At 57.4% G+C, this 24438-nt stretch overlaps 1 protein-coding gene across 5 annotated transcripts in view; it reads left to right on the top strand.

The window, feature by feature from the left end:
* The window catches only part of TMEM94 (transmembrane protein 94), a 34297-nt gene that overhangs the window by 8614 nt on the left and 1245 nt on the right, over window positions 1-24438 (top strand). The window contains exons 2-32 of one of the 5 annotated variants that reach the window (XM_064495530.1): window positions 1695-1824; window positions 11508-11627; window positions 11961-12088; window positions 12369-12505; window positions 14016-14218; window positions 14574-14725; window positions 15096-15198; window positions 15420-15506; window positions 15733-15880; window positions 16253-16309; window positions 16544-16713; window positions 16842-17006; window positions 17231-17440; window positions 17779-17871; window positions 17969-18284; window positions 18557-18730; window positions 19137-19239; window positions 19362-19579; window positions 20272-20453; window positions 20541-20679; window positions 20941-21056; window positions 21170-21269; window positions 21614-21722; window positions 21952-22141; window positions 22378-22455; window positions 22744-22829; window positions 23094-23175; window positions 23483-23544; window positions 23628-23722; window positions 23830-23923; window positions 24096-24266. In XM_064495530.1, the coding sequence (XP_064351600.1) occupies window positions 1801-1824; window positions 11508-11627; window positions 11961-12088; window positions 12369-12505; window positions 14016-14218; window positions 14574-14725; window positions 15096-15198; window positions 15420-15506; window positions 15733-15880; window positions 16253-16309; window positions 16544-16713; window positions 16842-17006; window positions 17231-17440; window positions 17779-17871; window positions 17969-18284; window positions 18557-18730; window positions 19137-19239; window positions 19362-19579; window positions 20272-20453; window positions 20541-20679; window positions 20941-21056; window positions 21170-21269; window positions 21614-21722; window positions 21952-22141; window positions 22378-22455; window positions 22744-22829; window positions 23094-23175; window positions 23483-23544; window positions 23628-23722; window positions 23830-23923; window positions 24096-24266 (4112 nt within the window). In that variant the 5' untranslated portion in view covers window positions 1695-1800. Of the gene's footprint in view, window positions 1-1694; window positions 1825-11507; window positions 11628-11960; window positions 12089-12368; window positions 12506-14015; window positions 14219-14573; window positions 14726-15095; window positions 15199-15419; window positions 15507-15732; window positions 15881-16252; window positions 16310-16543; window positions 16714-16841; window positions 17007-17230; window positions 17441-17778; window positions 17872-17968; window positions 18285-18556; window positions 18731-19136; window positions 19240-19361; window positions 19580-20271; window positions 20454-20540; window positions 20680-20940; window positions 21057-21169; window positions 21270-21613; window positions 21723-21951; window positions 22142-22377; window positions 22456-22743; window positions 22830-23093; window positions 23176-23395; window positions 23545-23627; window positions 23723-23829; window positions 23924-24095; window positions 24267-24438 lie in introns of all 5 variants that reach the window. The other 4 variants (XM_064495529.1, XM_031469075.2, XM_064495533.1 and 1 more) reach the window with 4 other exon arrangements.

Here is a 24438-nt window from a genome sequence, read left to right as displayed (position 1 = left end):
AGGTATTATCACTTCCATTCAGTGACCAGGGATACTGAGGCTCAGAGAGACATGTGATTTGCCAAGGTCACTTGGCACTTGATACATGATGGAGCCAAGATTTGAACCCAAGAGTGTTTGGCTTTGAAGCCTGTGGGGTTTTTTTTTTTCACTATGGCCAGAGAGTAGACCTGGCCCTTTAAGGATACAGCTGCTTGTTTCGGATTAGATGCTTAAGGACAGCTCTCTCCCAGAATCCCATGTATGGAGCGATGGGAAAACAGACTCTTAGAAAAATGTCACGCTCCTGGCTGCCCTTTCTGAACTGCCGTGGTTCCAGCCGGCCACAGTTATTTCACTCTTGGAGTGTTGGCAGAAGGAGTTAAGCAGAATCCCCATCTGGCTCTTGGTGCCTTTCCCTGTGTGGTGACTACCTCATCCAGCCCCTGCTGGGAGGGGGTGTCATGGGGATCTTGAGCTGTACTCATAAACAGGCCCTGGGTGCCTGAGTCAGAGCGGCCTTGGGGAGAAGTGCACTCGGCCTCTCAGGATCCCATTTCAGTCGTCTGCCAAAGACTGAGTGTCACCACATTGTGAGGCTGCTCCCAGCACCGCTGCTGTCTCTGACCCTTTGGGGCCAGCTCCGCTTTGAGAGCTGTGGCTGGAAAGGCAGGAGTGGGGAGACTTGGCAGCCCAGTGACACCAGTGCCCCTTGCAAGGAATTGGATGGGATTGTGGAGCGGAGGTGGCGCCTGCAGAGCCTGGATCTCCCGGCTAGGGGCCTCTGGACACAGCTTTTTTTTTAATTGATTCTAGACAGCTCTTTTATGGATCAGTTCTCCTGGGCTTCTGACCAGCCCTTCTTAACAAGGCTTTGCTGCAGGCCCCAAAAGAACTGTCCCAGTCAGCAGGTTAGTGCTTTCTCCACAAGCAGTCACCTGGCACTAAACCAGATTACTCAGTGGCACTCTTTACCCCAACACGCCCTGGTCTGAAATGACTAAAGTGAGTTGGCCGCCGGGATGGATGGGTGAGGGTCTGGGGTTGTGTGGGGAGGGGGTGGCGGGTAGGGAGGTAAGGCTAATCTTCGTTTTCCTGATTGTTGTCCGATTGCATCCCCCATCCTCGTGGTCACCCGCCCAGGTGCCTGTTGAGCACCGCCCTGTCCACATACCGCCCGAGAGGCCCGCTGTCCATGGGCACATCTGTGTTGGCACGTGTGGTGTGTTTCCCAGCCCGAGGGAGTAGAAGGATGCTATACGCCTGCTGGCAGTGGAGTGAGCTCGTCTCTGCTTTTAGCATCCCTGCTGCTCTCCGCACCACTCGCCCACTTATTCGGGTTGTATCTAGATTCCAGTTTACCTTAATGATAACATTCACTTTTAAAGCACTGAAAAGCCAAGGCTTTCCCTGCCCCTTGGAAGTCAGCGAGTGAAAGAGTACACAGGGAGCAAAACATATGTGCCCCCGAAAATTAGGGTTGAAAGGGGGAAGGCTGGCAGCCCTGCAGCTTCTTCTCCATGGCCCTCTCCCTCCTGGCCTCAGAGAGTGGACTTCAAGTTCACTGCCTCCAGGACAGACCGGGGCCCTGGTAGTCAGTGGCACCAGCCTCTCCACGCACTGCTCTGTTGTTTAGATGATACTGTTGCGTTTCACAATCGCTGCCCGTTCCAACAGCCTGGACTTAGGGGACCTCTTTCTTCCTTTTTCCCCAGATGCTGTGCCTGTGACAGAGTCCCTGGGGTTTGTACATGTTGGGGAGGAGCCTTCCTTTCGGGGGTGACCACCTTCCTCTGGGCATGCCTGCAGTACTCTGGGCCCATGGACCTGAAGGAGAAGCATACGGTAGGCCACGGTCGGTTCCCTCATGGGTGTTGCCTGTGTGTCTCTGTTGGGCTCTCCCTACCTGTGTTTGCCTGGGAGGTCCTCATCTGGGGGCTTTACACCAAAAGTAAGGGAGGGGGCACGGCTCTGAGGCTTGGGATATGTAATTGTGATCCCTCTGAGAGATATTACTGCTCAGCTGGGACGCACAGGCTCAGGGAACTGTGACTCAAGGTCGAAGGGTGGACCAGTCAACATAGCCGCATGGGAGCTGGTTTCTGATTTGGTTTGGCTCGGAGCCAGTCTTCCACTCTTTGCCTAGGGCTGTGTAATTTCATTTGTTGGCTCTTTGCTAGGGCTCTTCCCCAACCTGCTGGGCCGTGTTGAGTACTGCTGGGCACCCTCTCTGTGGTTAGGGAAGAGCTACCTGGTCAGACTCCAAACACAGCTGTGGGATCAGCTGGGGGTGGGCATCCCAGATGTCCAGGTGTCCTCCCCAAGCCTGACGCAGGCACCCCGGCCTCCAGGTATGCCGTCTTTGCGCACAGGTAGATTTGTCATGGATCAGAGCATTCCTCTCCTGGGACGAGGATTGTCCTAGAGGAGAGGAGGTCCTTCCTCCTGGACTTCGGTCACACCTTCCTCATAGGCCCGTCTGTCTCTGATCTTCCATCACTTGGCTGTCAGGGAAAGCCATCCAAAATGCAGAGCTGAACCTTTGTTGCCCCTGCTTAAAAGTTATCACATTGCCTGCTGAAACCTTTAGTGTGGGGTACAGAGCCCTCCAGAATCCCACTCCTGCCCACCCACCCAGCGTCCCTAGCCTCCCCTGCCTCTGCCTTTACCGCTGTTAATTCTGAACACTTCAGAGTTTGGGCACACATTCCACATTTAGGCTGTCACCCTAAAATTCTCCCCACCCTTTTAAACTTTAAAAATTGTATTTAATTTTATTTTAAATTAAAAATTTTTTTAATTTAATTTTTTTTAATTTAATGGAAGTTCTGGGGATTGAACCCAGGACCTCATGCGTGCTAAGCATGTGTTCTATCACTGAGCTACACTCTCCTCCCTTATTTTTTGATTTTTAAAAAATTTTAAAGTTATTTTATTTTATAACATTTTTAAATTAAAAACATTTTTTTAATTAATTTTTTTTTAAACTCACCCTTCTTCCTTCCAAACTCCTACTATTCTTTCTTCAAAATCCAATTTAGTTGGGGAGGGTATAGCTCAGTGGTATAGTATATGTCTAGCATGCACGAGGTCCTGGGTTCAATTCCCCCTACCTCTGTTTAAAAAAAATAAACAGATAAATAAACCTAAAATTACCTCCCCCCAATGAAAAATTTTTTTAATTTAAAAAGGAAACAAACAAATTAAAAGAAACCCAAAACAAACAAAAAAGACCCATAATTTTATCCAGATACAGCCTCCTTCACTCTCCAGAGTTGCTCCTTTCAGTATTCATAGCACCTCCACCATCATACTGCTCTGCTGTCTTGATATCACCTGTCTGTTTATCTCAGTGTTCTGGCTCCTAGCGTAGAACCTGGCATGTAGCAAGGGCTTAGTAAATATTTATTGACTTGAACTTATGGATAGTGATCTTCCTGCCAAAGAGATCTTGGGAGGTCTGGAGAAGGAGCTGTGGGTCCACACACTGGTGCCTGGCTGACTGCTGACGTGTTCAGCTCCAGGCTTCACGTGCCTCTGGATCAGCTGTGGAAGAGGCTCATGGACCTGAATTTGAAGCAGGTGTGTTTAGCCCACTGTTTACAGATGCCCCTGGCTGCTCTGCATGTGTCCATCCTAGCAGTGACTGGCACGCAGGGAAAGCCACCCTTGCCTCTCCTTTACCCTGGTGCAAGGCTGCTGCATACGGTTGCAAGGGCTGTGCACTACTCAATTCCAGGGAGCACCCCGGCAGAGGCTATGATGTTGTGCATATGGTGGCCTGCCTGGGTGAGGCTGACTGTCCCCAGAGTTGTTCTGTGGTTCCAGCCTATTGCTGAAACCCCCATTCCTAGTGAATTGAGGAAACAAAGTTCCGTGGTCCAGGGGGCTGGCTTCTTTCTCAAGAAGAACACTTGTGAGCCCAAGGTGGGTAACTCTCAGGGGACTTTTGTCCGGGAGGGTTTTTCTTTTTATTCTTTTTCTTTCTGAATAGACGAGTCCCGCCGTAGGAAGAGTCATCACCATCATCATGAGCCATCTTTATGGAATGCTTCCCTTGGGTTGATAGAACTCTAGGCACTGGGGGATGGCCTCTGGCTTGGAGAGGCTTACGGTGTAGTTGAGGAATTAATAGCACAAGCAGCTAAGCAACAGATATGATGGCATTGCTACCTGAAGTACCTTGCGTGTTGTGTAAATGGGTTTCTATAGTTGATCTCTGTGGCCTCCCACAGTCGAAGGCTTCTTGGAGACTAAGGAGTGGGAGAGCTGGTGTGGTGGTAGTGGATGGTAAGGTGGCCTGTCATCACCTTGCTACAGCCCAGGATCAGTTTGGCTGTTGCTGGTTGGTTTTTTGCACCTCATCCCCTTTCTCTTGTGACCTTTCCTCAGTGTCCCCTGCAGAGACTCTTCTCCCATCTCCAGTCCCCCAGCTCATGGTGGATATGCTGTGGCAATGATGGTCTGGGTTTCTCCTTCTCAGATGCAGAGCTCTGCCTCTCACTTGCTGAAGTGGGCAGTGTTGGAAGGGGGCAGGACGCCAGAGGGCTGCGCTGGGGGCCCCGTGGAGCACCTGGGTTAGACCCTACGCACTATTCTTCTAGGGCCTGGTGCACAGGAGGGAGTGTTTGTTTAGTTGTGCTGCCTGTAGAGCAGTGCCTTGGTAGAAAGCTAAAGGGGGAGTGTGACCTGGGACTGGGGCACTGGGGGACAGGAGTCTCTCCTTGGCAGTTTGCTGAGGCTACAGCTCGACCGCACAGGCAGCAGCCATCCTGAGCGGCTGGTTCGGAAGCTGGCCCCCCCTCCCCTGGCCTGCACCTCATAGAGACTTCCTGTCCTTAACCTCTGGACTGCCAGGGCCCCTCCTTCTCTGTTCCCATTCAGCTCTGGGTTTGGTGGGGCCCCACAGGGAGCTGTGCTAGAGAAGGGGGAGGGGAGAGGCTGGCTGGAACTCTGCTAGGCTCTTTCTTCCCTTCCCTGCAGATGAGATGGTGTCGTCTAGGAAACAGAGCCCTGGAGTAGTGTACTCGGGCTCCAGACTGCGCTCTGGTTTTTGGACCTGTTAGGCTGTTTCTGCTCCCTTGAGGTTTTCCAGCCATATCCTCAGGGTGGCCTGGATAGAGGCAGAGACATCTCCTGTCCACTTCCAGGGTCTTTTGCCCCCTGCATCACCCGGGAGGGTCCGTGCTGAGAGCTTCCTGTACGTCCAACTCGGGGTCCCAGAGTGATGCCCAGGCTCTGCTTGAAGCCCTGGGAGGTGCTGAGATGGGAGCCCTAGGTCACAGGCTTCCTCCTTCTTCCTGGGATGAGGCCTCATGTCTGCAGGCAGTGTCCTGGTCCCAGTAGTACTTCAGCAGGTGTGTCTCAATGTGCCTGGGTGGTTATTAGCAGCTGGCCGAGCTCTGCACTCTCAGATTAGTGGCTGTTGGGTCTTAGGTGTTGGGATCCCCAGGGGCCCTTCCTTTCAACTGGCTCTCCCCTCTCCTGCTGGATTCTCCTGCTGCTCTGCCCTCCTAGAAGTCACTGCTCCAGTTTTCTCAATTGCCAGTCCTTCCCCCTCCACGTAGGATGTGCTGCTATTAATAACTCCCAGGTCCCCTCTCCCCTCCTTCCTGCAGCTCTAACTGTGGGAAGAGCTATTGTTGGCATGGCTCTGCGCTGGGGGTCTCAGAGTGATCTGGGGGGCTCTTGTGGACGGCAGGCTCAGCAGAGTGGGGCTCTGAACCTTGCTCAGTGACTTGGGACCCAGGAAAGGGAGTCTGGGGAGAGAGGCAGGTACTCCTTTGAGACTAGCAGTTGCCCTCGGGGCTCCGGGGCAGCAGCCATTTCCCACACAGCTTCTTTTCCCCACTGTGGGCGTGTCCGTACCCCCTGGGCTGCACACCACACCCTATGGTGGCCTCCTCTGAGGAAGGGGCCAAGCCCCTGGACATCTGGCAGAACACCTCCAAACTTTCTCCTCTCAACCCCTCCCCCTCCCTCCCTCTGTCTTGCCCCTCCCTCCCTGCCTCCCCGTTGCAGCGCTGCTGCCTCCTCCTCCCTCCCTAAATCTGCAGCGTGACTGGAAGTAGGCTGAATTAATCAGCAGATTGAAGCTCCACTCTGCTGCCGCTGGGTTCTCTGCTGCAGGGGCTCCTCACTCACAGGCTCTCCAGCTCTCCCCTCTCCCCTCTCTGTCCCTGTCTTTCTCTGTCTCCAAGGGTGGTGTTGGAGGTTCTGTGGCTGCCTCGTTGTGGCCCAGGCGCTACCCCATGCTCTTTAAGCAGGCGGAGCTATGGATGGCCCATCAGGGCAAACGAAACAAAGTGAGTATGCCAACCCGGCTTGACCTGCCCATTCCAAATGCCTTGTTCCCCGCTTTGTGCCGGAGGCTTCGGGTTAACAGTTGGCATGAGTCTCAGAGATGGATGTTGAACCGGAGGCAGCTTGGATTACGAGGTAGCGAGGACCGTGGAAGGAGACTGGGAGTCGGGGCCAGACGACCAGTGTGCTACCTGCCAGCCAGGCTCCCGAGTCACCCAAAACAGGCCTGGGGCCCAGGTTTCCTAGTGGGGCATCCTGTCAAGGTGTGCTGGGACCTGGGTCTCCAACGCACAAGGCGTGGATGCCAGTCCCTCCTCAGGGCCAGGACAGGGGCTTTTCTCGCTAGACTGCGTGGGTCACTGAGACAGGAGCCACCAGGGCCGGGGCAATTTCTTCCTGGGTCTTGGAGGTGAGGAAGAAGATGGGTGAAAAAGCCAAGGTCAGCATGAGCCTGGAAGTGTGAGGAAGAGGAGGCGCCTCTGCCTGAGGCTTTGAGTTGCCAGTCTGCAGTCGATTTGTGTCCGGCCAGACCCAGAAGAGATTTATGGTGACTGCTCTAAAGGACCCTGGTGTGTCGTGGCCGAATCTCTGCTTCAGTTATTCAGACCCCAGGGAGTCCAGCTTTGGGTCCCCTCCCACCTGCACTGGCCAAGAAGGCTGTGACAGTGGGGACCTAGTGGTTATCTGCTGTTGTCAAGGCCAAAGGCGAAGACAGGTTCATAATCTGTCTACCTGAGCCTGGGAGACCTTGATTCCACTTTCTCCCGAAATAGGTGGAGCAGCTGCTGTGCTGAGGGAACTTCTGAGGAGTCCTGAAAGGACAGGGGCTGGGGGCTTCTGGTTCTGGGCTGCCTGAGAAACCTGACCCAGGTGGCCCGGGTGACTCAGGTGGGTTGGCTCTTGAAGGCTCGTTAGACTGACCCAGATGCTCCAGGCCCTGAGGGCCTGGTCCTGTTCTGTAGCGGATTCCTTGCAGTTCTGACTTGACGGAGAGTTCTTTCACCACCTGTAGCTCCCCAATCCCCATGCCCTGCCCCTGTTCCCCTTTGATGATGGAACAGGAAGTCCAGGGCCTGAGGGGCATCTGCTGGTGGCCTCTCCTGAGCCCACACTTCCTAGAGCCTCTGGTTCCTTTGCTGGGTCCAGTTGAGCCTGAGCAGTTAACAGTGGGACGGGACTGCTTCTACCTGAAAAGCGTCAGTGTCAGGGGAGAGGCAGGGCCTCGCCTCCCCTCTGGTGTAGAAGCCGAGCTTAGCTATTGCTCCTGGCCTCAGGGACATCCCGGGGTGTGGGAGTTTCTGAGCATCTGGGAAGCAGGAAGAATCTCTTACTGCCTTTGGGTACTGAAGGCTGGGGCAGATTTTCCTCACCCTTCTTGGCCCTGGTGGATGAGAAGAGCAGAACTCAGATGGCATGTGTTCGACTTCTTATTTCTCAAACCAACCCCATCCTCGCCTGGTCTCCCCACCATGTGGGGGTGCCCAGCCTCACTCCCTGCTGTGAGAAAGGCCGGCAGAGCCTGCTCACCAGTGAGCCCTTTCTGAATTTCCTTTGGAAAGTGTGAAGGTCTTTTCGCCATTTCCTGGGCGTCAGCTCTTACACCGCGTCGGGGAAGAGCCACAGCACGAGAGAAACAGTGATTTCACCCATAACCGGGACCCTTCTGCCGGAGACAGGGTGGAGAGTTGGCACTGGGCTTGGTGGGCAGCCGTGGCAGTTGGATAAGAGGGGTTGGGGGACTGTGGAGAGTCAGCTGGCCTGGAAGCCTGTGTCCTTGCCCCGGGGCCAGCCTGTGTGGGCAGGCACTTTCTTCGGGAGGCATATAATTACAGAATGGCTTATTTTTCCACTGCCATGCTGGCTTTAATCGCCAGTCTGGAGTTGGTGCTTCAAGCCAGACACAACATGCGGGGGCAGACACTCCGGCAGCTCTGCAGCCACCCTCCCGCCTCTGTGGGCCCTGCCCTGGGAGCACCTGCCACCCTCTGGCCCTTGCCTCCCACACCCGGAGAGGAGCAGAGTGCAGGTTCTAGAAAGCTGGAGGCAGGAGTGAAACAATTGCTGGGCAAGGGGACGAGGAGGTTGAGGGAGGCCATGCCTGGAAGAAGGCAGCAGATGCAGGGCGGCCACAGGGCAGGTGGAGGGCAGTTCCTGAGCATCCATGGTCCAAAGGCCAGGCCCGAGGAAGGACACCGCCCCAGCTCTCCATCTGCTCCGTTAGCCTTTCTCTGCCTTCATGAGCCTGGCACTCATTCCAGAGGGAGCAGTGTCCCAGGTGATCCTGCAGCCCCCTAGGACGCGTCGACCCTTCCCTTTTCTTGCCTGCACGCAGCCTTTCCCCCTTTGCAGGCCAGCCTTCCCCGCCTCCAGGAGGTTTGCTCACTTTATTGCTTCTGGAGGCCTGGCCTGTGCAAGTCCATCCTGAGAACTCCCACATCCCACGGCAGGGAGGGAGCTCAGAAGGTTGAGCCTGAGGGAGAAAGGGGCAGGGATCCAGCCTCCCAAACTGTCTTTTTCTTGGGCTCTTTTGGGAGGGGCAGGCCCTCTGGGCCACCCCCCTGGACACGAGAAGGCCTGTGGTCCCCCTGTCTTTCCCCTGCCTCCTTCCAGCCACTAGAGGCTTTCTTCTCTCGTGCCAGGAGTCGAGGAGGCAGAGGTCCAGACCTCGCCTTATGTGACATTCCTTTGTCCTGGACCGTGGCCTCTCAGGGAGGCCCCAGGATCCCTGCCAGAAGGAGATGAGCACTTTGGGGTATAGTGTTTACCCTTTCTGGGATGCTGGCTCCTTGGCTGGAGGGCCGTTTCTTCCTGAGCTGAAATAACCAGTTATCCCCTCTGGGAAGAAGCAGCTCTCATCCTCATAATCCCCCAAAGCCACCGTGGAGAGCGGGGATTTGGTGAGATTTAGGCAAGGGATCTGGGGAGTCTTTGGGCCTGGCCCGTCCTCATCCATCAGGCTGAGGGAGCTGGCGATGGGCCAGCATGGGGTGCTCCACTCAGGTGCATCTCACCGTGCCAGGTCTGCAGCCATGGGATGCTGCCCCCAGTCCGTCAACAGCTAGTCGTGGAGATGTGTGTCCAATGAGAGGCAAGGCTGCTGAGGAGGGGGCTGGATGTGGAGGCCGGCAGGGAGGAGGAAATCCAGAACCTGAGTGTGCAGAGCCAGGGCAGGACCCTGGGGAAGGCAGATGGACAGGAGATAGGAGAGAAGGGGGAAGGCCACGAGCCCAGGCGGCCAGGGTGACTCTGGCTCAGCGACCCTTGGTCAGGACTCAGTAGATAAGCCCTGGCCCTCTGTTGGTGCCCCAGGCCTAGGGCTTCGCTCCTCTTGCTCAGGAACTTCTCCTGGTGGAAGCCCACATAGGTGCCCTTCCAGTAGCCCCTGGGGAAGACTCACTCCTCCCCCAGGCACAGCCTTCCCTGTGGGCATTCTTCTACCCAGGTCCCCCGACAGGATCTGTGCATCAGATCCAACCCGGGCTGAGCCTCGCCTCCAAAAGTTTTGATTCAGTACATCTGGGGTGGGGCCTGGACATCCACATATGTAAAAGCTCCAGGTGTTTCTGTTACAAATCCTGGGTTGACAACCCTGATTAGGGTGTCATTGGGACCGGCAAAGCCACATGTACACTCCTTCCTTCCTTCATTCAGCAGGTATTCACTGAGCTGCTGCCCTGTGCCAGGCACTGTCTTAGCGGTTGGTGGGAGGGGTGTAGAGATGGAAGAATTCAGTACCTGTTTTCAAGGAATTGGCAGTCTGGCTGGAGAGCCAGACAAGTAAATCTATAATGACAGTCCTCCTCGATGCCGACTGGGGCCAGGTTGCCCGGGGTGCTGTTGGAATACAAGCCTCCCCCTGTAAATGCAGCCCTGGGTTTTGGGAAATTTTCCCAGAGCGGGCGATGCTTGAACTGAGTCTTGAAGGAGACGTAAGAGTTGTCTGGGGCAGGGAGTGTGTTCTCGGCTAGGAAAATACAGAAAACTATTTGCATGTGAGCTGGGGGAGCAGGGCACGTGCAGCAGGAGCAGCGGGAAAGGAGGCTGGAGAGGCTGGCAGATCCCAGGTCACGCTCAGGAGTCTGGGCTAGATTTTAAAGGTAACTGGGGTCAGCTGCACTCACTGGCTGGGGTGTGGCAGTTGGTTTGGAAAAGGTAGGGACTTGGGGGTTTGGAGGGAGCAGGAGGGGTTAGGGTAAGGGTAAGGGGCTGGGCTGCCTGGGTGAGGTGGTAACTGCAGGAAGGGTGCTGACTCTGGCGGGGAGGTCCAGGGGGCAATTTCGGGGTTTTGGACATATCAGCTTGTACGTACCTGTGAAGCAGCTGTGGGGCAGTTCAGTAAACAAGTCAGAATTCAGGGTAGTGGTCAGGCTAGAGGTACAATATAGGAGTTGTAAGCTTATCGGTGGTGGGTGAATCCACGTGGCCGACGTTGCCCTGGAAACGTACATGAAGTTTTCAAGAAGATATCGTAAGATGGACTGTGGGGTAGACGGACAGGAAAAAAACAGGAGAGAAGCCCAGGAGCATGGGATCTCAGCGGGAGTGGTCAGGCCGTGGGGTCACACGGGACAATGTGCCAGGAGCCACCCCCGTCCATCCACCACCCTCGGTGAGATGAGGGTGCAGTACAGTCGGTGCCGGTCCTTTTCTGGGAGCGGCTGTCTTGTTTCTGAGATCGTGTCCTTCCCAATGTTGTGGTGTCACAATAGCCTCCCTTTTATGAAATGGTGGTAACAGAAGTTGGTGGGGTTTTTCCTTAACGTTCTTACTAGGAACAAAGAAATGCTAGCATCTCTAGGTTAGTTTTTTTCTCCCCACTTAAACAATATGTATTTTCTGGCCCAGGAAATCTGAAAGATGGCAGCAGTAAGCTAAGTTGGGAGGCCAGTGGTGAGCATGGTCTGAGTGGGGCCGGAGGGTGCTGATGGCAGTGGGTTGAGAGTTGAGTGAGAGATGAGTTAGGAAACATTGAGTATAGAAAGTTTTGTTTCTGGTTTGGTCATAAACTTGGCTTTGAAGAGCAGAGGACTGTGTGCTCTAACGTCTTTTAAGTTGGTGGAGATTTGAGCATGCTCACTCCCAGAGGGACTGGGGCTAGTGGAGGCGGGGAGGGCAGGGATTCGGGAGGAGGGAGGAAGGTTCTAGGGGTGTGGGAGGGGAAGGCCCCATCGTGGCAGGGACCTGGGCCTCCGGGGAGATGCTGAGTACCTCCCGCTTGCCTCCAGGGCGAGCCACCCTTGGCCCTGGGCCTGTCCACCCGGAAGGCCCTCAGCATCCTGAAGGAGCAGCTGGAGGCCGTGCTAGAAGGACACCTGAAAGAGCGGAAGCAATGTCTCACGTGGAAGGTGAAGCATCGTCACAGGGAGCCCAGGGCCTAGTTAGGACGGAGAAGAGCTTGGGAGGCTCGTTCCTGGGTTCTGACTTGCCCTGTCACCCTGGGCAGTGCGACCTGTTTGAGGCATCACTAAAACTCAGAAGGACACCTGGGTTCCTTTCAGAGTGATGTCCTGACCCCAGCTGGGACCAAAGTGAGAAGACAAAGGTGGCCACGGGGCCTGGGTCGGGTGGGTGTGGGAGAAAGGTGGCCAGATTCTAGCAGGACGGAGGATCTCAGCTCCCCGCTCCCTCCTCGTCCCCCGGCCTCTCACTCCCCGGCCTCCTGCCCCCCCCCCCCCCAGGAGACATGGAGAAGCAGCTTCCTGCACCACAGTAACCGCTGCTCCTGCTTCCACTGGCCGGGCGCCTCGCTCATGCTCCTGGCTGTGCTGCTGCTGCTGGGCTGTCACGGGAGCCAGCCGGCCGGCAGGTACACAGCCGCGGCCCTGGGGCAGGCTTCCTCCCGCCTCACACAGCATGGGGTCTGGGCTTGTCCCTCTCCTGCCTCAGCACCCACCTAGGATGTCCCGGGGAGAGGGGCTCCTGCCCCTGGGTTGTATGGGAATCCTCAGTCCCTTGGCTGGCTGATGTCAGGACCAGAATGAGAGACTCTTCAGAAGGGAGTGGGGAGGAGAGTCTAGGGCCCGGGGTTGGCTGGGCTGGAGGGTCCCCCGACTCCCTGCCTGTACCCCCTCACCTTTTCCTGCCAGCCACGGCGTGGAGCTGGTGAACACCTCTGCGCTGTTCCTCTTGCTGCTCCTCAACCTCGTCCTCATTGGGCGGCAAGATCGGCTGAAGCGTCAGGAGGTAGAACGGAGACTCCGAGGGATCATTGACCAAATCCAAGGTGAGGGCAAGGGGCAGGTGTGTCGGGTGGGAAAAGATGCCCTGGACATGTCAGAGCCCTTGAGCTCCCCTCCAGAGACCCAGCTGGGTGCCCCAGCACGGTGTCGCCTGTGGTCAGCATTCTGGGGGCTCTTGTCATCGAGAGGGTTGGAAGGATGCGCTGCCCTCTTATGAGCATTGCAGTGAGAGCCGTGGGACCACCGTGGGCACCCGGCAGGGGCCTGGGCGGGCAGGAAGGCTAATGGCAGCACAGTAGACTTGCAGCCTTGCCCAGTTGATCAGGAGACTAACAGAAAAGACCCTCTCTTGGCAGGAGGACAGTTGAGATTTTTCTCTTCCAAGTCTGTCTTGTCTAGTGGTCCTGGGCCAGGGGAGGTGGGAAGGTGGACCAGAGAAGTCTGAGATACCCGTGAGCATCAGGGTTGGGAGCAGGGAGCTGGAGGCCAAGGCAGAGCAGCTCAGTTCCTAAAGAAAGGTGTTGGTCAGTCAGGTTTCTGCTCATCCTTCCTTTCAACTAGTATTTATTAAGCCCCAGCTGTGGATGGAGGATCACATTAGGCTCTTTTGAGAAACGCTGGCTCCTGCTTTCCCAGACACGAATGGCCTTGTAAGAGAAGCAGCTCTCATGAGACTTCTCTTTAACAGTGCTGGGCCATGGGGGTGTAAATGTTAAGCGAAGATGTATTGGTTCATTCTGAAATGATTGATTAATTATGACCACATGCCAGGCACTGGGGGTACAACAGTGACTAGAGGGCTGCTCTCTGGGAGCTTAGTCTCTTGCTCAGGAACCATCGATGGCTCCCTCTTGCTTATCAAAGCCATCCCACATGGCTTCCCAGAACCTCTGGCTCAGGCTCCAGCCTTCCTCTCCAGCTTCTTCTCTTCTTACTCATCCTCACGTTAAAACAACCCACCAGTCTTCACCCACTGCAGACTCCCCTGCCTCTTTGCCTTCATCCTACTGTCCCTCTGCCTTGAGTGCTTCTCCATCGCTCATCTCAAACTGACAAAATCTTGCCCATTCTTCAAGACCCATCTTAAATGCTCCCTTTTCCATGGAGCCATCTCTGGTCACCCCAGCTCTTCTGTGCCCCTGTGGCTCTGGGATCTTTCCCAGCACTCTTAGCATGTGTTTGCCTTGTTTGATGTTATCTGCCCATACGTCTCATCTCCTCTTTTGGTTGTGACTCTGAATTGTCTCAACATTTGACTTTTGTACTCCTTTTGGGGCTCAGCACACCTCTCAAAGCCCGCAGCAAAGTTAGTGAAAAGTATTTAGTGAAATGTGTTTGAATGGAACTGGGGCATAAACAATAGGAGGTTCAGGTGTTCAGGGGAGGTGGAAGTGCCCAGGCTGGCATGGTTGGGAGGCAGCCTTAGAGGGAAAGTGTTGGAATGAGCGGCCCTTCTGGGGAAATAGAGCAGACATGGCTCCGTAGGCGTGTGCTGGGTCTGGCTGGTGTGCGGGGCCGTGGGTGAGGCTGTTTCCCGCTTTCCATTCTCATCAGATGCCCTCAGGGATGGCAAGGAGATCAAGTGGCCAGATGCCATGTACCCAGACCTCCACATGCCCTTTGCACCATCCTGGTCCCTGCACTGGGCCTACAGAGATGGACATCTGGTCAACCTGCCAGTTAGCCTGTTGGTAGAAGGAGACATCATAGCTCTGAGGCCCGGCCAAGAATCGTTTGCTTCTCTGAGGGGGATCAAGGTAGCTAGAAGCTTTTCTCCTTCCCTGGAAATCCTATGGGAATGTCCACCGACAATGGTGGGAGGGTCCGGGGGTTTAATCCTGGATGCTTCCCAGCCAGCTCCTAGGCTTCTTGGCAAGGGCTCTAGGAGAATGGAGAGAAGCTGGACCATCTCTCCCCTTGTCCCATTCTTTCTTCTCTTTGATCCTCAAGCTGCTAGGAATCCGGTCCCCAGGCCCCACCCCTGCTGCCTCTTTGCTAACGGATGGTCCCTAACCCAGTGAGATTCCTCCAGTTAGCTGCAGCTGTCCAGGAAGAGTGGCTTCCACAGAACGCATGAATTACCCTCGCCCTCCTCCCCTTCATTGCTGGCAGGATGATGAGCACATCGTTTTGGAGCCAGGAGACCTGTTTCCCCCTTTCTCTCCGCCCCCCTCCCCCCGGGGAGAAGTGAAGAAAGGGCCACAGAACCCCCAGCAGCACCGGCTCTTCCGTGTCCTGGAGACCCCCGTGATTGACAACATCAGGTAGGGGTGCTGCCCTGCCTTCCTCCCGTCCCCCGACTTCTCTGCCCCGGAGCCTCCTATGAGCAGGGGGTAGGGTGACAGGAAGGAGCCTCGTTCATACCGAGGCCCCTTAGGGCAGGTGTCTCCAGAGGCCCTTCTCTTTAGCATCTTGTGAGAATTCTCAGACTGGGTGATTGACCCCCGCTCAACAATCTGAACTCTGAGGGGGCAGCTCCGGAGGCTGCCAGGGGCCACTGTCCGAGAGGCCACTTGGCCGGGGCCGGGAAATAGGAGGGGATTGTAGGACCTGGTGATGCTCAGTGAAGGTGCAGGCTTCTGGCTCCTCCCCTGAGCAGGGCTCGCCTGAGTATAGGGTCACCTCTTCCTGCAGATGGTGCCTGGACATGGCGCTGTCCCGCCCAGTCACCGCCCTGGACAACGAGAGGTTCACTGTGCAGTCAGTGATGCTGCGCTACGCTGTGCCCGTGGTACTGGTATGTGAGACGGGGCTGCGTAGGGTGGGGGAGGGGCCAGGAGACCGGGGAAGCTCAAGGCCAGACTCAGGTGAGCGTGCGAGTGAAGACTGAAGGGTCCCAGCACGAGCTGGCCAGTGCCGGGCATGGGCGTGAGTGGACAGAAGAAGGGGAGCTTTTGAATCTGGCTCCTTTCTAGTGGGGAGGGTAGATTAAGGCAGCATCTCTCCTGTACGCAACAGGCCAGCTTCCTCATCACCAATGCCCTGCGCTTCCTGCTGAATGCGCCTGGTGTCACGACCTGGCAGTACACCCTCCTCCAGCTGCAGGTAACGACTGCCCTCTCCTCTCTGCCTTGCTTTTCTCTTTCCCTTGAGTCTGGGTCTCCCTGTGGTGCCCTGACTACAAGGAGTCTCTCAGGCTTTGAGCTTAAGAGTGCGTGCTTCCCTTCCTCCCTTCCTGCCCCCTGTCCCCAGCTGTCCCCTTTTACTCAGGGAATGTCCCCAGGGCCAGGGAAGCCCTTCCCTCCCTCCCTCTGTCCCTCTGTCTTGCCAGCAGCTCTTTGGGGGCTCTTCGCTCTTCCCAGGTGAATGGCGTCCTGCCCATCCTGCCCCTGCTCTTCCCAGTCCTCTGGGTTCTGGCAACTGCCTGTGGAGAAGCCCGCGTCCTGGCCCAGATGAGCAAAGCCTCCCCCAGCTCCCTGGTAGGTTGTTCCAAGGTATCCAGGGGACAGTGCAAAAAGAACCAAAAACAGGAACAAAGAGAGAGGGGGGGTTGTGCCCCAGCAAACAGGGGCAGAAGTCCAGCCCCACTATGGGCCAGTGTGCTGGCAGGCCCTGGGCAGCTAGCCAAAGGGTTTGCCCTCTCCATCCACAAGGGCCTCCAGGCCAGGCCCTGAGAGTGGCTGAGCGTCCACCCTGGCTCTCAGCAGATGGAAGATTCAGGGGCTCCCTGGGTGTCCTTTATCAAAGGCGTTAGGAGCTTGGCTGGCGTGAGGCCCCCACCCTGCCAGCTTGGAGGCTTGTGAGAGGGTGGCAGTTTCTTCCCTGAGACTCACGCCCTCTTTGCTGTGCAGCTGGCCAAGTTCTCGGAGGACACTCTCAGCAGCTATACGGAAGCCGTCTCCTCTCAGGTATGCTCCTGGGATGGATTCTGCCCCAGGCGTTGTACCACCGGCCTGAGCTCCCTCAAGCCCCTTCCAGAACCCTAGGGCTCCCCCCACTTTATGGCCTTTGAGCCTCCAGCAGGCTCTTGGAGCCCTCAGTCCACCCATCCTACATGGGCAATGTGTCACTGCCCCACTGGTCAAATGCCTCTCCACTCAATTGCCGAGTGCCCCCCAGACTGTTTCCTCTATTGGCCCCAGGGACCATCTCCAGGGAAATATGGCCGAGCCCCAGATGGCCTTGCGGGCTTTGTCTCTGCCACCAGGAAATGCTGCGTTGCATTTGGGGCCACTTCCTGCGGGTGATCCAGGGAACATCACCAACGCTGAGCCACAGCTCCAGCCTCCTGCACAGCTTGGGCTCTGTCACGGTGAGGGCAGCCCCGCCGGAGGACCTGACCTCCGCAGGCCTGTTGTCTGGCCATGTTGGGGGCACTTCAGGGCCCCTGGCAACTTGGGGAATGCCAAGCCCCCTTCCCGACCCCATGTCTCCCTGCAGGTCCTGTGCTGTGTGGACAAACAGGGGATCCTGTCTTGGCCAAACCCCAGCCCAGAGACGGTGCTGTTCTTCAGTGGGAAGGTGGAGCCCCCGCACAGCAGCCACGAGGACCTAACAGATGACCTGTCCACCCGCTCCTTCTGCCATCCTGAGGTGGAGGAGGAGGTATGGCCAGCGCCCGTGGGCCCAGCTCTGGGCCCGGCTGGTGGCCTTAGGGAGGGTGGAGCTAGGAGGGAGGAGGAGGGCTCAGGCACTATCAGGATCTGCTTCTGAGCACTTCAGGCCGAGCCACTAGATGAGGCACAGAGGGGACTCACCTACCCTGCCTCCCTGGCCCACGGCAGCCGACAGGACCCCGGTCCAAGGCCTGTGCTCCTTGTCCTCCTCAGCCCCACGAACGAGATGCCCTCCTGGCCGGCTCCCTGAACACTGCCCTGCACCTTTCCAATGAGCAGGAGCGTGGCGACTGGCCAGGTGACGGTCCCAAGGTCCCTGAACCCTACTCTCACCACAAAGCACACGGCCGCAGCAAGCACTTGTCTGGCTCCAATGTGAGCTTCAGCAAAGACACAGAGGGCGGTGAAGAAGACCCCGGCAAGGTGAGGGGAGAGGATGGGGAGCAGCCATCTTGCTCAGCCTCAGGGTGTCCTGGTCTCCCCGCCCAAGGGGCCACAGGGGTGCAGCCCAGCCTGGAGCACAGATGTCTTGGCCTCTGTTCTTGGGCCTTCTGAGGCCTTGCCTGGGACTCTTCTATGAAGTAGGCTCTTCCCCCCTTTCTGGGGGTCTCACTGATGGTTGTAATTGGTTGGGGCAAAACCCTTCTTCCTAATCACAACCTTCTAAAGACAGAAAGCCAGTGGCTCCCTCTAAAAATATTTTCCCTGGCTAAGAAAGGTCCTTGGCTTTTTCTTGCTTGGTCTGGTCAACCTCTTTTCAGGTAGCGCCTGTGTTGTTGGGCATAGATTCTAGAAGCAGCCAGGAGCCAGGAAGGACGGGGAGAGGGTTTCAGGAGGAACGGGAGAGCGTGAGTGTGAGTGTGCCCTGAGGGGAAGGGCTGCCTTCTCTCGGGGCATTCCCCCTGCGCCCCTTCCTGTCTGAGGCCCCCTTCCCCTCCATGTGTCCTCCAGACCCTGCGCGGGCTGGAGGGCGAGCCCTACGAAGCTGAGGACTTTGTGTGTGACTACCACCTGGAGATGCTGAGCCTGTCCCAGGACCAGCAGAACCCCTCCTGCATCCAGTTCGATGACTCCAACTGGCAGCTCCACCTCACCTCCCTCAAGCCCCTGGGCCTCAACGTGCTGCTCAACCTGTGCAGCGCTGGCGTCACTGAGCGGCTCTGCCGGTTCTCAGACCACCTGTGCAACATCGCCCTGCAGGAGAGCCACAGCGCGGTGCTGCCCGTGCACGTGCCCTGGGGCCTCTGCGAGCTTGCCCGTCTCATCGGTATGTGGCCACCGGCCTCTTCCCAGAGGCTGGCCACCGACTCCAAACACATCGGGCCTGGGCATGGCATTGGTCAAGGGCACCACCAACCCTTAGAGCTCCTGATCATTCCCTTTAACTGCCGCTGGACAGCATTTCCTCATCTGGGAATGTAACTGTGGGATGGACAGGCGGACGGACGCAGCCCAGCCTGCCTAGGTTTCTCTCCCTACCAGGGAGGGAGGTGCAGGGGTGTGGGCTTACTTCCTGAGTTGCCGTCCCTCCTCCTACAGGCTTCACTCCTGGGGCCAAGGATCTCTTCAAGCAGGGGAACCACCTTGCCCTCTACCGCCTCCCCAGTGCCGAGACCATGAAGGAGACCTCGCTGGGGAGGCTCTCCTGTGTCACTAAGCGGCGCCCCCCACTCAGCCACATGATCAGCCTCTTCATCAAGGACACCACCACCAGTGAGCCTCCCGGGGCTCCACCTGCATCAGGCCAAACTTCCCAGGAGCTGGGCGGGGCAGGGCTCTTTTTAGGGCATCCCTTTTCAGGGACAGCTGGACTGACAAGCATTAGACTGTTCCCTGAGACCTCACACATGGCAGGGATTGGATTTGGGCACCACAGCTGGGACAGTGGTGGCCACACATGATGAGACTGTCTGGAGGGTGGGCAGCTCAGTGCCTGTGTTAGGTACCCAGCGATGTTCCCTGCAGGTTTGCTGCATGAGGCCTGAGGAGTTCCCACCCACCCTGAGAATTCCTTAGCACCCTTCTCAAGGATGGCAGTGTGTCACTGGAAGTCAGAGTGAGGGGTGGGGTGGTTTGGGGTGCTCACAGCTTGGTCTGCCTCTCCCCCCACCACCCGCAGGCACAGAACAGATGCTGTCCCATGGCACAGCTGACGTGGTCTTAGAGGCCTGCACGGACTTCTGGGATGGAGCCGACATCTACCCTCTCTCGGGTTCGGACAGGTAAGGAAGGAAGCACAAGCTGGTGGTGAGGGCAGTCAGCTCTGGAGGTCTGCCTGCCTGGCTCCCAGGCATGGGGTCATCCCAGGACCACTCACCTCACTTCTGCCCTGCTTTCCTGGCAGAAAGAAAGTGCTGGATTTCTATCAGCGAGCCTGCCTGTCTGGTTACTGCTCTGCCTTCGCCTACAAGCCCATGAGCTGTGCGCTATCCTCCCAGCTCAACGGCAAGTGCATTGAGTTAGTTCAGGCGCCCGGCCAGAGCAGCATCTTCACCATGTGCGAGCTGCCCAGCACCGTCCCCATCAAGCTGAGTGCCCGCCGTGGCAGCTGGAGCTCTGACGGTATCACGCATGCCATCCCTGGGGGCCGGGGGCAGGGAGGGCTTCTGGGGGCCTGGACTCCATTGTAGCAGAGGGGACAGCAGGCATAGCAGTGGACCTGGAACACCATAGTGGCTCTTACGGTCCAGTGATGTGGACGAGTCCCTTAGTCTTCTCATCTATAACCAGGTGCTCACGGGTTTATTGTGCCACTCCGGTGGGATGACATAGAGGTGAGCCTTTTCTTGGACAGTGATAAAGCAGCAGCATGTATAGAGCAGTAGCTGTATTCAAATCAGACAAAAGACTGGCTCACACACCTGCTGGAACAGAGAGACTCAGAGCTCCACCCACCCCTCCCCACTCGGTCAAACACACAGCCTTATGGGGTCTTATGACCCAAGAGACCATGAACTGAAGCTGTTGCTGAGGGTGGGGCCTGCCCCCTAGCCCTGGACCAGGGATTGTCACCTGACTGATGAGTACCTTTCGTTGTCTTTTCTCCCGTGTCATGTCCGTTGGCTCCTTTATGTCTTGGCTGTGTGTATGTGTGTGTGGCTGTATGTATGTGGTCCCCTGGGGCCCGTGTGCTCATTGATTTGGGTGTGGCATCTCTGTGTGTGGCCCTGGGCTGCCTCCTGGAATCTGTCGGTTCCTGGGTGTCCTGCCTGGGCTGTGACCTGGCCGGGCTCTGTGCCTTGTGCCCCCTGAAGAAGGGATCGGGGAGGTGCTGGAGAAGGAAGACTGCATGCAGGCCCTGAGCGGCCAGATCTTCATGGGCATGGTGTCCTCCCAGTACCAGGCCCGGCTGGACATTGTGCGCCTCATTGATGGGCTGGTCAATGCCTGCATCCGCTTTGTCTACTTCTCTTTGGAGGATGAGCTCAAAAGCAAGGTGGGGGAGCTGCCTCCTCTGCGGCCACTGACCCTTTGCCCCACGGGCTTTTGGGCCCATCTGTTCATTGCCATCTGCTTTGTGCAGGTGTTTGCAGAAAAGATGGGCCTGGAGACAGGCTGGAATTGCCACATCTCCCTCACGCCCAATGGTGATGTGCCTGGCTCGGAGATCCCCCCATCCAGCCCCAGCCATGCTGGCTCCCTGCATGATGACCTGAATCAGGGTGAGGGCAAAGATTTGGTGTGGGAATGAGGTGGGGGTGGGCTGTTCCCCATCCTTGGAGCCATAGCTAGAAAGAGCTTCCATGGATTCCTTCCCAATACATACCTTCCCTTGGAAAATGGCTCCAATCTCCCTGTGGTAGCAGCAGTCGACAGGTGGGGGAGAGGAGACCTGGAGGCAGGAGGTTATATGCCATCTGCGGGGCAAGGAAAGGCCCCCAGAAGGCTGACCCTAAGGTGAGGGACAGGCTTTGTCCCCACAGTGTCCCGAGATGATGCGGAAGGTCTCCTCCTGATGGAGGAGGAAGGTCACTCAGATCTCATTAGCTTCCAGCCTACGGACAGCGACCTCCCCAGCTTCCTGGAGGACTGCAACCGGGTACAGAGGCAGGGTCCATGCCCCGAGAGTCCCGGGGGTGGTGCATGGCTGGTCCAGGGCCAAGGAGGGAGGGAGAGGGACCCTGAGGCCACTGGCATCTCTGCTTTCTCCAGGCCAAGCTGCCCCGGGGCATCCACCAAGTACGGCCCCACCTGCAGAACATTGACAACGTGCCCCTGCTAGTGCCCCTCTTCACCGACTGTACCCCTGAGAGTGAGTACTGTGGCCATGGCTACTCAGCCAGACCAGCCCTTCTGCCGAGCACTGCCAGCGCCTGGGCACCCAGTGGGCCCTGGAGGGGATGTTGGCTTCCCACGCAGGGAGCGAAGGAACCTGGCTCGGGAAGAGCTGGGGAGTCTGGTGGGCTGGAGCTGTAGGTGGCCCATTCTAGAGGGTCAGAAGTGACAATATTCATATGATGTTCATGAAATTGGGGACAGGATGGTCCCAAAGAGGGGCCCGTTTCCCCTTGTCTCTTTCTCTGTCTTGTCTCTGCCCAGCATCCCAGCTGGGGCTCTGCCTCCCTGACTCTTGTGCTCCCCCCTCTGCTCCCTTAGCCATGTGTGAGATGATCAAGATCATGCAGGAGTACGGGGAGGTGACTTGCTGCCTGGGCAGCTCTGCCAACCTGCGGAACAGCTGCCTTTTCCTCCAGAGTGACATCAGGTCAGGGTGACACCCTGCAGCCAGGGGCCAGCCTCTACCTCCCAGAGAGCCCAGAGTTGGGCTGGCATAGCCCTGGGGGTGTATTCCACAACCAGTCTTGCCCTGGTTGGGACCAAGGGATCTGGGCATGGTGGGGAGAAGAGGGGGCAGGTACTTGCTCAGTCCTGTGGGAGACGGGGTCTTGGCAGAGTGCAGCTGATGGGTCCATTTGCCCCCCTACGCTGAGCAGCATTGCCCTGGATCCCCTGTACCCATCCCGCTGCTCCTGGGAGACCTTTGGCTATGCCACCAGCACCAGCATGGCCCAGGCCTCGGACGGCCTTGCTCCTCTGCAGCTCTCGGGGCAGCTTAACAGCCTGCCCTGCTCCCTGACCTTTCGCCAGGAGGAGACCATCAGCATCATCCGGCTCATCGAGCAGGTGGGGGCTCAGGCGGGCGAGGGGGCGGGGGTCAGAGTCTGCTTGGGGTGGGGAGTTGCAACCCAGGATCCACCTGGGCTCCCAAGGGTGGTTCATCTCCAGGGGATGCCCTCCCAGGCAGTTTAGTTTGCCTCCACCCCTTCCTAGCAGGAGCATCTGGGGCACCTGGCCCTTGGCTGAAGCTTGTCAGCTGTAGGGCCTGAGAGAGGCCACAATCTGTCCCTCCTGGTCCCTAGGCTCGGCACGCCACCTACGGCATTCGAAAATGCTTCCTCTTCTTGCTGCAGTGCCAGTTGACTCTCGTGGTCATCCAGGTGAGGTGGAGCCAGCATGGGCATTGCCCCTCCATGCTGGCTTCTTCACTCAAGGGCCCACTGAGAGTCTAGGAGGCTGTATCACAGCCTAGGGGGGCCTCCAGAGCATCTGTGAAACCCTTGGGCTTTTGGAGATGACTCCATTGGCAGAGTAGTGTCCCCTCCAGCTCTATCCTCTCAGCCAGGGCGTGAGTCTCTGTCTGGGCGCAGGGCAAGGCAGCCCTGGGGCTCCCAGCATCTGACTATTTGCCAGAATCTAATCGAGCTTCCTGGCTCCTCCTGGTCCAGTTCCTCTCTTGCCTCGTCCAGCTGCCGCCAATCCTGAGTACCACCGATATCCTGTGGCTGTCCTCCTTTTGCTACCCTCTGCTCAGGTGAGAGGCCAGGCCACCCCTCCAAGCCCGGGCAGGCAGGGTTGGAATGTCACCGAGCATCCCCCTGGAGCCCAGTTCAGGAAGCCATGCTCAGTGCTTACCTCCTCTGGCACAGGAGGCCCTGGGGGAGTCTCTCCCTCTTGTCTTATCCCATTTGCCCAGCAGACTTGAGCTCACTCTCAAGACTGTCAGAAGGTTTTCCACATAAGAACTGGGGGACAGAGGGTCACAGTTGCCACCCTTCACTGAGTCTCTGCTTTTCAGCATCTCTCTGCTGGGGAAGCCACCCCATAGCTCCATCATGTCTATGGCAACGGGGAAGAACCTTCAGTCCATTCCTAAGAAGGTATGCATGGGGCGGGGCCCTGTGAGCCTGGGCCTTTCCTGAGGAATGTGAGTGCAGAGGGCGATGGGAGGATTTCATCAGAACGTCCCCAGACCAAAGGGGAGGTGGTGGCACAGAGCTGGGAAAGATCCTTGCTGCTTATCCCCCGGGCCTGCCCACTGACTAAGGACCCCGTTGAATCATGGCCACCATGGGAGTGATGGCCTCCTCCTTCCCGCAGACCCAGCACTACTTCCTGCTCTGCTTCTTGCTCAAGTTCAGCCTCACCATCAGCTCGTGCCTCATCTGCTTTGGCTTCACCCTGCAGAGCTTCTGCGACAGCTCCCGGGCCCGCAACCTCACCAACTGCTCCTCCATCATGCTGCCCAGGTGGGTCTCCCCGCCGACCCCCTCCGCCCCAGTCCACTTCCCTGGGGCCCAGAGGAGGCTGAGCCCACACTTTGCTTTGGCAGCCATGCCAACACGGCTCCAGCCTGGTTTGATGACTTCGCCAACGGGCTGCTGCCGGCTCAGAAGCTCGCCGCCGCCCTTACTGTCCTACACACTGGTGAGGGGCTCCCTGGGAGGGGCCGATGGGGGCAGGTGGGGCACCCCAGGGACAAGGCCCCGGGTGGTGGGAAGTCTGACACCTGCCACCGACCCCATTTTCTCCAGTCTTCATCTCCATCACCCACGTGCATCGCACCAAGCCCCTGTGGAGAAAGAGCCCCTTGACGAACCTCTGGTGGGCCGTGACGGTGCCCGTGGTGTGAGTCTCGCCGGGAAGGAGGGCAGGAGCAGGGAGGGGCTGCAGCAGGCCTGTAATTTGAGGCGGGGCTTGGGCCAGAGGTTGAAGGGTGCCCTGCATGAGCTACTCCTGCTGGAAGGAAATGGAAGGAAGCAAGAGACCCTGGCTGACGCCGGAATGCCACCTCCTACAGGCTGCTGGGGCAGGTAGTCCAGACGGCAGTGGACCTGCAGCTGTGGACACACACAGATAGCCACGTCCACTTTGGCCTGGAGGATGTGCCTCTGCTGACGTGGCTCCTGGGCTGCCTCTCCCTGGTCCTCGTGGTGGTCACCAATGAGATTGTGAAGCTGCATGAGATTCGGTAAGCCACCTGCCTGGTGCCCCCTCCAGGCTCGGGCATGTTCCCTGAGCCCATCACCTCCTGGGCACCGCTCCCCCACCTTCCCACTGCCCATGCCTCCCTTCTCCTTGGGTGTCCTGCCTGTCCCCTGGCCTGGGGGGTCTGGGCTAACCTGAACTTTATAATCTCCCGC

Source organism: Camelus dromedarius, chromosome 16 (genome assembly GCF_036321535.1).
Source record: "Camelus dromedarius isolate mCamDro1 chromosome 16, mCamDro1.pat, whole genome shotgun sequence".
Lineage (NCBI taxonomy): Eukaryota > Metazoa > Chordata > Mammalia > Artiodactyla > Camelidae > Camelus > Camelus dromedarius.
Note: the sequence above shows the minus strand (reverse complement) of the source record. Positions and strands in the feature narration are given on the sequence as shown.